Source organism: Miscanthus floridulus, chromosome 7, assembly GCF_019320115.1.
Source record: "Miscanthus floridulus cultivar M001 chromosome 7, ASM1932011v1, whole genome shotgun sequence".
NCBI lineage: Eukaryota > Viridiplantae > Streptophyta > Magnoliopsida > Poales > Poaceae > Miscanthus > Miscanthus floridulus.
This window is the reverse complement of record NC_089586.1, coordinates 92,781,841-92,793,839: the sequence shown is the minus strand read 5'-3', so window position 1 is coordinate 92,793,839 and position 11,999 is coordinate 92,781,841. Positions and strand designations below refer to the sequence as shown.

Below are 11,999 nucleotides of genomic sequence, written 5' to 3'. Positions count from 1 at the left end.
CTATTTTCTAAATGCACTATACTTTAAAATAAATTTTAAATGTCATAATGCATTATATTTGAGAACGGAGAGACTGCATCTCTACCGAAAACCTTCGGTGATGGGCAACTATTGGTTGCAAAAAATGATGAGCATAGATTCTGCAACTTGGCCATGCTGACGAGGCCTCTTTGCACAATCTTAGTAACGAATTTGGAATCAAGGCAGATATTTCTGCTCACAGACATGCTGACAGCGGGAATGTTACAAAGGCTGTGTTTAGTTCCCAAAAAATTTTCCAAAAAGTGCTATAGTAGCCATCACATCGAATCTTGCGATACGTGTATGGAGCATTAAATGTAAAAAAAAAAATTAATTGCACAGTTTGGTTGAAAATCACGAGACGAACGTTTTGAGCCTAATTAATTCATGATTGAATACTAATTGTTAAATAAAAACAAATTTCACGAACTAAACACAGCAAAAGAGCGATATTCTGCTGAGCGCTGACTGAGCACGTGCATGCATTTCATCATCGCGTCCGGTCCTCGGTTCCTGAGAATCGATCCGTCTCGACTCTCGAGGGCATTTTTCCAGGCCTTCCTAACACTTTGCGACAGCCAGCAAGTATCCCATCCAATTGTGTTGCCCGTATATACTCTGGGCCTGCCAAGCATGATTAACAGATCTAACGGGCTTCACTAGGTACACACACCCCCTTGATGATGGCCCTTTCCAAAGCCCAATCAGGAATCCTGGCCCAACTTTTTTTTTAAAAGGAACCAGCAAGAAATGAATCCTGGCCCAACTGAGGAAACCAACAGGCACTTCTCAGTTTTCTCCTCGCATCGTTGGTCCTGGCCTCCTGGGCGCCGGCGCTCGGCTCGGGCGCCGCGATCCAGCGACTCTTTCGTCTTCGATCAATTTTCTCACTCGAACCTGGCGTCTTCCCGTGGCCACTGGTTCGTCTTAGGGCCCGTTCGGTTCAGGCAAAACCACACCAGGAATCATTTTATTTACTGAAAGCTTATACAAATTAAATAACAATTTCGACTAGGAACTCTTCCTACCGGTCGTTCCTGATAAAACGAACGGGGCCTTATACTGCGTCTTCGATCCTGGCGAACCAGTGGCCACGGGAATCAAACAACATCCCTACTTGACCGGGCTTACAGTATAAGACGAACCAAACAAAGCCCACGCGCAGAGCATGGCTGACAGGGACCTGGCCGGCTCGCGCAAGCCTGGCTGCCCTCCGAAGGAAACCAGGCGTGATTGGTAGGGTGCACGACCCTCGGCCAGGCCGGCGGAAGCAACCAGGCCTTATCCTGGCTCCTATCCAGCAGTGCGGTCAGTTGGTGTATATATGGTGCATATTCAGCTACTGACTGTCTCTCTCTCACACACACACTCACTCTTGAGTAATAATTATCCAGAATTGGTGCATACTCTCTCTCTCTCTCTCATAAATTTTATGCAGGCTGGTTCGGATGCCCCTGATGGCATATTTATAAGCTCCTCTGATGCTTAATAATAATCAACAACATATGATGCTCTTTTAGAGTTTAGACACATTTTGTTCGTCAGGATTTGTCAATGTATTGTGACAATAGGGATACACAGCTAACCATCTACCATCAGGTCTTTTAAGAACACAACAGAAAACTTGGTTGCGAAGTTGGCCCCCGAATCGCACAATTAAAAAATTGTAATACTACTGGATCAGACACGCATCAACTGTATAAGAAAAGTTAGATAGAGAAAACTGAGAAGTGATAAATTGAAAGCAATTTTGAGTTTCGCAATATTCAAAGCAATTTTGAGTGTCGATTGGACCGTTTGACTACAGTGGAGCGTTGGAACATGCCCATCCAGTTTCCAGTGTGCTCAAACCATTTAACGTCCATCCATGAAGTGATAAATTGCCCTAGCAAGACCTATATAGGTATTTTTTAAATCTACACTCTCTTACTTTACCTTTAATATTAATAATACACATTGTACTAATACATGTACTATTTATACAGACATCGCAGGAATTCTTGTGCACTGGGGTCGAGTTGAGACACCACGTTCAGGGCTGTGTAGAGAGGTTGTCCTCATGGATACAAGGTAAGATTTATATATTGTAACCATTTCTTTCTGAAACATGTGTATATGTACTATATGCCTCCTATATTCTGACACGTAAATATGTGTAATTTATAGATGCGATCTGATAGTTGTCGTCATGTCGTGTAAAGTCTTGGCTGCGCATAAAGTAAAGTTGCAAAATGCTGCCCTAGACAATACTGTCGTTCTTGCGAGTATGCTCAGAGTGAACCATAAACACAGTAAGTAATCGATTCCATTCAATCTCTAATACATCAAATTAGTTTTTTATATACATCTGAGATGTACAAACAGTCTACGAACTGACCGTTCATTTTGATTAAAAAAATTTAACCCAGGGTGTTTAGAAACGACTGATTATACGACTTTAGCATTCGATCCACCTCACCGTACAACGAACGAACTTCAGGGTGAGTATATCAAATACGAGATTTACAGATAAAAGAAAGTACCCTTTCTAATCTATGTATTTTTTGAAAGATAATGTTCAATAATACATCATTTTATATCAAAAATTGTAGGCATCCGACAGAAGTTTCTTACAATGGCGGATACGACATTCGTCAGTAGATTTGTCGCAAGGCGGTGGAGCTATTTGGCAACTGTGGTGTAATAGTTAGGCAATAGTTATCTGTATTATATATACTATTAGCTTTACTATACTTTGCATGACTTGATGTATATATTTGCAATCTGTTATTGAAAGCTGCACTCATCTGTCTCTATTCGAGATGCACATCAGGTTTTGCTTTTTTGGACATCAGGTCTCGAAAGATGCTATGCTTGCCTAAGACAACTCTGGATATTCCCAGATTTGCTGCTGCCTTCGGTCCCTCCACAGTCCACACACCCCAGCAGCTCTGCATGGAAGGCGCTTTGCAAAAATGCTTCTCTGCCTGCACCGGCTTGGATCATCTCTCCTTTTTCATTCCTGATTATGAATCCCCAACCTCCTATGCCTCTTCTGCTGTCAAAAGCTCCATCAGTGTTTATTTTGAGCACACTCTGCTCCGGTCTCTGCCATCTTCTTAGCTGACGAGAATCTGACAATAGCGTGACCACATTCTTTGTCTCAAACCTGTCAGCAAGTGCAGCTGTGATGTACGCCACATCTATAGCTGTCCTCCTCCTACCTTCTTCGCCCTTAGCCAACGTCGACGTCGACGCTCCGTCGCCGACGACGACGCAGTGGCAGCTAGGAGGACGCCGTGCCGCGACGCTGGAGGCTGCCAAGAGGACGGCGACATGCAGATTGAACAGCAGGTCGGTCCAGGAGATGAGCACGTACAGGAAGCACCTGGGGCACGCCACGGCCACCATCCCGCCGCCGCCGAAGGGTGAGTCGCAGCGACAAAGGTGACTACTGATTTTTCTACCTATTCGCTATAGTACTTTTATATATATAGTACTAAACACAAATCTAAGGCAGATCGATCAAGATAGTATTTGTTTAAGGTTTCTTAATTTACAGACCTCTACTCTGAATCTTACTTGACAGCAACAAACGGCAGACTTGGGCGCCGCCCCTCCTCACCGCACTTGGTCTGAGGAGGCATGGCGTCACCGGCACATAGCTCTGACACATCATGGCTTCCTCCAGGGTAATTGCTTTTGCTCTTCTTTTTCTCTTCTTATCTCTTGTCGATTAGAAGATGGAGCACGATCGAGTAGACTTTGTTGGTTGTGCAAAGTTTTGATATCGTATTGATTCATAGGATGGACCCTGAGTCCAGCTACCTGCTGAAAATCAGACTTTCTGGGAATCCTAAAAAGCGTAGGAAGGATTTTGCATGCTTTCATATCACCAAGGTGGTTGATGCTGATCGATGCAATTTTAAGGATCTTTTCTACGAAATTGTCAATGCATATCCACTTGACTACAATGAAATAGTAACTGTTTTTTACTATGATGAGCTCCAAAAGATCTTCCCTCAAGTCACAACAGATCAAGAACTTCTTGCAATGTTTAGCAAACATGTTCATAGCAAGGTAGTTCGCATGACCGTTACATAAACTAAACCCGGAGATGTTGTGCCTATCCCTGAGCCTTATACTTCTGAAAATTCAGAGGTCCTTGATATCCCAAATACTCCATCTGTGGCTTGTCCAGTTATACCTCAAGCAAACCAGTCCACTATGCCTTCTGCTAGCCAGTCCACTATGCCTTCAAGCCAATCTAGCATAAATGAGCTTGCTGATGATGATATTCTTGCTAATGATGTATTCTTGCAAATCCTAAGCCACATAATGAACATGTGGGTATTGATGATGAAGCTGAATACCTGACCCATGGTAAATCTAGACCTGCTCAAATTGAGAGCAATGACTCCGAGTCTGATGAAGAGTATGAGGAAGAGGATGGTCTAGTTGGGAAAGATCATCTGTCACATACACCAGTTTTAGCTTATGACAAAAATGATCCTCCAATGTGTGTAGGCAGCATATATCCCAACATACGTGAGTTTAGATTAGCACTTTCTCAAAATGCTATTAAACATGAATTTGAGTTTAACATCGAAAAGAGTGACCCAAGGAGAGTGAGGGTATATTGTTCAAGGAAGAAAGATGAAGGATGTAGATGGAGATTACATGCTCGTACAATGAAGGACAAGATTACAATGAAGGTAACCTTTGTCCAATTGAATTCTTTTTGTTCTGTGCTTTATTTTGAAAAAATTCTGGATATATTGTTAAAGGATGAGTGCTTCATTTAGCTACCCCCTAAGAACATTTGTTAATTTGTTGAAATGTATATGTAGGTGACGAGGGACCCACATAAACATTCATGTTCTAGTTCAAGGAGGAGTAAGGTAGTGAGGAATGCAAGCAAATTCTGAGTGTGTGAACAAGTCAAGGATTGGCTCGTGGAAGATGCAAGCGTGGGAGCTAAAGAATTGGTGAGGCGGATAAAGGATAAGCACAAGGTGGATGCACGACGAGCCCGACAAAGAAGCACCGAGGGTGGGGGATTGGGAGGGGAGACAGAGGAGGAAGGAGGGGAAAGCCACGGTGGGCACCGATTTTTGGGCAGCCACTGCCACACCCCGTAGGGCGGCGATGGCGGACGGAGGGGAGGGCCGGGAGGGGGGGTCTAGGGGCGGCGGGGTGGACGCCCCCGAGTCGCCCGGGTGAGGTCCGGCCGGTCGGGGTCTGGGCTTCCTACGGTTCTAGCCGGCTGGCCTTGCGCTGCTGCTCTGCTCCCATGCCACTTCTGGGCGGCTAGGGTCGGTGAAAGCTCTAGTTTGGTTTTGGTGAATTGATGAAACCCTAAGTGCTAACCTAGTTTATCAAGTGATCATGAGATAGGTAGCACATTCCAAGTGGTGAAGCAAATGAAGATCATGACATGATGATGGTGATGCCATGGTGATGATCAAGTGCTTGGACTTGGAAAGAAGAAAGAGAAAAACAAAAAGCTCAAGGCAAAGGTATAAACCATAGGAGCTATTTTGTTTTAGGTGATCAAGACACTTAGAGAGTGTGATCACATTTAGGATTGATAGCTGTACTATTAAGAGGGGTGAAACTTGTATCGAAATGACATTGTCAAAGTGCCACTAGATGCTCTAACTCATTGCATGTGCATTTAGGATCTAGTGGAGTGCTAACACCCTTGAAAATGTTTGTGAAAATATGCTAACACATGTGCACAAGGAGATACACTTGGTGGTTGGCACATTTGAGCAAGGGTGAAGAAGTTAGAGATGAAAATGAGTTAGTCTTGCTGATCACTGCGTGACCGGACGCTGGTCCCAGAGGGACCGGTGCGTCCGGTCAAGTGTGGTAGTGAAGACGCCAGTGTCGGTCTCTGACCGGACATTGGGTCTTGGACTGACCGGACGCTGGCAGGGTGTGTCCGGTCCTGTTGTCGGGCAGCGCAGAGAAAAGTCACTATGTGACCGGACACTGGCAGAGTCCGGTCAAGCATGACCGGACGTGTCCGGTCGAAGAAAATCATTTCTGGAACCTTACTGGAAACGACCGGACGCTGGAGACCCAGCATCCAGTCAGTTTTGTGCGCTGTGTCCAGTCAACAGATGACCGTTGAAATCTAACAAACAGTATTTGAAGCAGGGGACACGTGGCGTGAGTCACGTGACCGGACGCTGAGGGCCAGCATCCGGTCGATCGGACCAGAGCGTTCGGTCACCCCGTGTTGTGCCTAGTGAAGGGGTACAACGGCTCTATTTCGTGGGGGTTTCTATTTAAGCCCCGTGGCCGGTTGAAGCTCACACCTTTGGCCATTTTCATTGACATAGCAACCTTGTGAGCTTAGCCAAAGCCCTCCCACTCATCTCCATCATTGATTCATCATCTTTGTGAGATTAGGAGAGAATCCAAGTGCATTGCTTGAGTGTTTGCATCTAGAGGCGCTTGGTGTTTGTGTTTCGCTACGAGATTCGCTTGTTACTCTTGGTGGTTGCCGCCATCTAGATAGCTTGAAGCAGCAAGGATCGTTGAGCGGAGGGTGGTGATTGTCTCCGGCTTCGATCGTTGTGATTATGAGGGGTTCTTGACCTTTCCTCGGCGGACAGCCAAAAGGTACTCTAATGGATTGCTCGTGGCTTGTGTGATCCTCATCTTATGTTGGTTGTGTGGCACCCTATTGAGGGTTTGGCGTGTGAAGCCAATTAGCGCGTGAACCTCCAAGTGAGTGAATCGCCACAATGAGGACTAGCTTGCCGGCAAGCAAGTGAACCTCAGTAAAAAATCATTGTGTTCATCATTGATTCCGAGGTGATTAGTCTTCATTGTTATTCTTCCTTGTGATTGATTGGTTCCTTCATCTGCACGGTGGTATAATCTTCTTGATCACTCTCTTTACATTACCGCAAACTAGTTGTCAAGCTCTTTTGTGTAGCTAGTTGTGAGAGCTTACTTGCTTGGTTGGTGTGGCTCTTTAGTTAGCCTTTGAGAGCACACTAACATAGAGTAGTGTCATAGCTATTGTGTGAATAGATACTATCTAAACTAGAATTGTGGTAGGTGGCTTGCATTTTGAGTAGGCTAGCGCAACACTTGCTTCGCCTCATTGTTGCTCCTACTAACCCTTCTTGTAGCACTTTCACTTCTACCTCATCTAGTTGTGATGGTCTCACTTGTGATGCCTCACTAGTGGTTGAGAATGAGAACCTCAAGAAGGAAGTCAATAAGCTCACTCACACCTTGGCTAAGGCCTATGGTGGTGAGGACCACTTGCTTATGTGCTTGGGTAGCCAAAGAGCTTCTCTCTACAAGGAGGAATTGGGCTATACCCCCAAGAAAGGCAAGGCGGCCTTTGCTCCTCACAAGACTAGTTTTGTGAAGAACAATGGTCGATTTTGTGCTAGTTGCAAGCAAGTAGGTCATAAAGAGCAAGAATGCAACAACAAGACCAAAAATACTAATATATCCTCCATAAAGCTTGATTCATGCTATATGCTTATTAAGGGTATAAATGGTGTGAAGGCTAAGTTCATTGGTAAACCATGGATAGGCACAAAGAAGAAAGTCATTTGGGCACCAAAGAGCTTAGTAACTAACCTTCAAGGACCCAAACAAGTTTGGGTACCTAAAAGAATTGATCTTCTTTTGTAGGTCAATTACAAAGCTAGAGGAAGGCATTGGGTTCTTGATAGTGAGTGCACTCAACACATGACCGGTGATGCAAGAATGTTCAACTCAATCAACACCAATGGCAATGATGGTTATGATAGTATTACTTTTGGTGATAATGGCAAAGGCAAGGTCAAAGGGCTTGGTAAGATTGCAATATCCAATGACATGAGCATATCCAATGTGTTGCTAGTAGAGAGCTTGAACTTCAATTTGCTATCCGTGGCTCAATTGTGTGATCTTGGATTCAAATGCATATTTGGGGTAGATGATGTAGAGATCATAAGTGTAGATGGCTCTAACTTGATCTTCAAAGACTTTAGATATGAGAATCTATATGTGGCAGAAGCGCCTAATCTAATGCCTCACAGGAGTGCTCGTCTTCTATTAGACACTAAGCACTCGAGGGAGAATACTAAATTACTCGGTTCCGTCGAGCACACCCCAGGGGAGAACCCGAAAATCCACATTTTTGCCATCAGGATCACAAATGAGAGAATAAAGCTTACATCATTTTTAACCATTTCTTACAACACTTTTAATACAATATCAGAGTATAATATGTATTATTATAACAGCGGAACGTAATCATGTTATCCGAGTTATGAACAATTTAATTTAACAGCGGAATATAAACATGTGATTAGAATTACAGCGAAATCAATATCTATTCATGACATGATGAAGTAATGATATATAAATCACGACAACTGATTATGAAACTTTCATTTATAAAAGCATTTGGTGAGAGTTATAAATAACAACTACGATCGCAGCGTAAAGGAATCCTCGCTGAGCCCACCAGGAGGTATCCACACACAAAGGTCAGCTCTATCATCCACCTGTCACCTGCAACAGGGGGAATAAAACCCTGAGTACTCAATTGTACTCAGCAAGACTTACCCGACAGGAGAAAAGAAAAGACTCCAAGACTATGCAAGGCTATCTGTCTTGTGGGTTTATTACAATTGTAGGAAGCATTACTAAGCGTGCGTCCTTATATTCGATTTTTATTTATAGCCGCATTGGTTCATTAACTAACCATTCTATGTAAGCACCTGTGCTACTTTCAAGTAGGTGGTAAGCAATCAGGTTTCCCTTTTCCATCTTCCATCTTTCATCTTTCAGTTCTTACTACGATGCTAAACCATAGACAAGCCATACCGGATTTCCCAACGATTCGCGAATCAATGCCCCTAGCTGGGTACCCCAAAAACACACGCCCTGCTTGTACCCCATGCATAAGCAGGACCAACCCATCACTCTCCTATCCTAGGTGTCTAGGTCCCCGTCCAAACTAGGACCCCAAGCCCCCGCTCCTGAGTCTCGGACTCAGTGCAGTGCAAGGACCTCCTCCACCAAAATAAAACCCTAACAGTCAATCCGAAAAGAGCCGGATCCGCGACAAGAGAGCAACAAGTCTTCCAAGCGTCCATACACAAGTATGTGCTTGGGATAATAAGTCTGTGACCTGCCTAGAGTCTTATGCAACGAACGGTCCTTAACCGACCAGACAGGGAAAGCAGTGTAACCAAGCTATGCCCTGCATCCGCGGTGACACAACTTCTTACACCCACCAATACCCAAACCATATCCCTGCCCGGTCACCATTTTCCTTTCCACCATTTATATTTTTTTCCAAGTGATGATAATCCAATAATATATCTCCTATCTCTCGCGAGTGACAGGCAATCACTCGACTTCTACCGGAGTCCTATAGCATAGCATTCTACACGATCCTGTCATACTAGTAAGACTCATAGGATAAAGATAGGTATATGCAAGTGGGTTTCACTCAACTCCTTAAAACTTAATGCATAATTATAATTTAAACTGCAGAAAGTAGGGATTATGTACCGGGGCTTACCTGGGTAAGATATATTAAAAAGTTAGTATCTGCATCTTCAGATCATCCGAATAGAAAGCTCATTGCATCATCTCCTGGAGAGAATACCAATACACCACCTTCGGATTCCTAATCATCCTTCAATCGATCCGTTGATCCATCATCGTACCTAATGATATGCATGCGATGCAATGCAAAGATGTAATTAATCAACTACAATCGTGACTCGTAAAATACGGCGTACGCCTCTCGAGTTAACGAGCTAGATCTAACGACGACCGTACTTATGCTACATATCCATGTTATCGAATAAAATGTCATTTCCCAACAATTATTTTGGTTATACAAACCCAAGTTGTTTCTTTATTTCATTCTATCGATTTAATCCTTATTCGAAATAGAGCATCATTAGTTACCTAGTAAACTAATTATTCTAGGGCTACAAAAATTACCACGAGTACCTAATATTACTAAGAGTCTACTGTAAAAATTTTAGATTCAACACTATCACCGATTATCCCAACAATTCATATAAGTTATATTTTTACAATATTAAGTATCCTAATTTAATTATATAGCTCCTAAAAATATCATCAAACTATGTGAACAAAATACACTAATAGGTAGATCATGATTTTAGAAGCTCAACCAAACTGGTTTGACATTTTTATGATTTTTCTATGATTTACTATAATTTTTACAAGTTATTTCCTCAACTAAATTGACAAATGCCTTAGAAATCTAAAAGGGCTAGCAGCTAATTATTCGGCCCAACATCCGCGCACACAGCCCAGGTGGTTGCATGGCCAGTAGGCCCATGCGCGGCTCAGGCGCGGCGGGGCGCACGGCCCAGCAACCAACGGCAGGCCGGCCCAGGCGCAAGGCAACGAACTGGCCCAACGCGGGGCGCGCGGCCAGCGGCACGTGGCTAGCAACCCAGCGACCGGGAGCGGCCGGCCCACAGACGCGCAGGCAATGAATGGCCCACAAGCGCGCATGACCGACGGTAGACCGACCCAGGTGGGAAATCCTAGGGCATGCCGTCATTTTGCAACAAGGACCCGGTATAAACTTTCTGCTTGCATCCTTACCCTTCTCCCTCTCTAAAAACAGAGCACCAGCGCCGAGGAACCGGTCGGCGAACGAATTCGGCTAGGAGGTCATCGACGATGGTGAGGAGGCCTACCCACTACCGGGTGCGCCCATGAGTGGACATGCCTCGGCCAGAGGTAGAGCACGGAGCTCTAGCCACGTGCGGCAGCGCTCGGAACCGGGCGGCACCGGGGTGAGGACACGCCGGCAGCGAGGTGGTGGTGTGGGGGCGACGCGGGGGCTTGGGCGCGCTGCGGCCGGCCACGGAGGACCCACAAATGGCGCGGCACGACAACGGGCGCAGGCAGGCGGGCACGGCGGCCACACACGGCCGCGGCAGAGGAGGAAGAGGAGGGGCACGGCGGTGGTGTGGCGCACAGCTACGGAACCGAGGGAACAATGCGGCCACACGGCCCAGGCGCGCTCGTGGGTGGCAGGGCATTGGCGGCGAGGAGCTCACGCTCGGAGGTGAGGGTGGCGCGAACGCCGGCGAGGCGCTATGGCTGTGGTCCAGCACGGGACACGGTGGGGGCGTTGTGGCTCTGGTGGCGGGAGCATGAGGCGGCAACGGCATCGGTGAAACCAGAATGGTAGGGCAGCGCAGCGGATGGGTCGCGTCTGGCCGAGCGCCGCGGCACGGGTGCAGCGGGACGCACGGCCACAGCGGGGAGCGGCGAAGCTGAGTGCGGTGGGAGGCATGAAAAAGCAGTGCCGAGGGACAACGGGTGCCGCGCGGGAACAAGGGGCTCGCACGCGCGCTCGTGGATGACCGGCGATGGATGGCGGGAAGGTAGGGTGCTATGGCCATCCCGGAAGAGAATCGGTGTGGGGCAACGTGGGCCAGGCGCGCGCTCATGCGAGAGAGAGAGGGGAAGAGGAAGGCGTGACGGTGAGCGGCTGCGGCGCGGCTAAGGAATGCTGCGGCAGCGGGCATGGCCACGCTCGGCCAAGCGCCTAGCGTAGGGGAATGGAGGCAGTGTCGGGTAACGGGCCAGAACCGAGGAAAGGGGGGTGGCGAAGCTACGCGTGGGTTGGTGACGACACAGCGAGGAGGTAGGGCTATGGCGCGAGCATGGCGTGCGCCAACAGGGGGCTCCTTGCAGCAGGCGGCCAGCTCAGATGAGCAGCAGCGCGCGTGGCGAACGGAGATGGCCACACGGGGGGAGGAAAACCAGAAGAGAAAGCAGAGCGAGGAAGACGTGCAGGACTGGGAGAGTTCCCCCATGGTGACCGAGAAGAAAAAGGAGGGGGGCAGGACTGATTACCCAGCATGGATGGCAGGACATGCCGGTTGGCAACGACAATATCGAGACCGCAGAGACGAGCAAGGCAAGACCAAGACAGCAGAAACGTGAGCGACTCGACCAACATCATT

The 11,999-nt window shown here is 46.7% G+C and overlaps 1 protein-coding gene across 1 annotated transcript; it reads left to right on the top strand.

The window, feature by feature from the left end:
- The first annotated feature begins 1,189 nt into the window (after positions 1–1,189).
- LOC136465865 (uncharacterized) lies at positions 1,190–2,704 on the top strand. The gene is made up of 6 exons (XM_066464435.1): positions 1,190–1,257; positions 1,767–1,924; positions 2,007–2,091; positions 2,188–2,312; positions 2,430–2,501; positions 2,613–2,704. Exons 1-6 carry the CDS (start codon positions 1,190–1,192, stop codon positions 2,702–2,704), a joined length of 600 nt encoding a protein of 199 aa, XP_066320532.1.
- The last annotated feature ends 9,295 nt before the right edge of the window (positions 2,705–11,999 follow it).

Bases quoted from the DNA above. Each gene is read 5' to 3' on its own strand.
- LOC136465865 (XM_066464435.1), top strand. From the start codon at position 1,190: ATGGCTGACAGGGACCTGGCCGGCTCGCGCAAGCCTGGCTGCCCTCCG. The intron at 1,925-2,006 runs GTATTTTTTAAA...CTATTTATACAG, and splicing joins CCCTAGCAAGACCTATATAG to ACATCGCAGGAATTCTTGTG. The intron at 2,313-2,429 runs GTAAGTAATCGA...AATTTAACCCAG, and splicing joins CAGAGTGAACCATAAACACA to GGTGTTTAGAAACGACTGAT.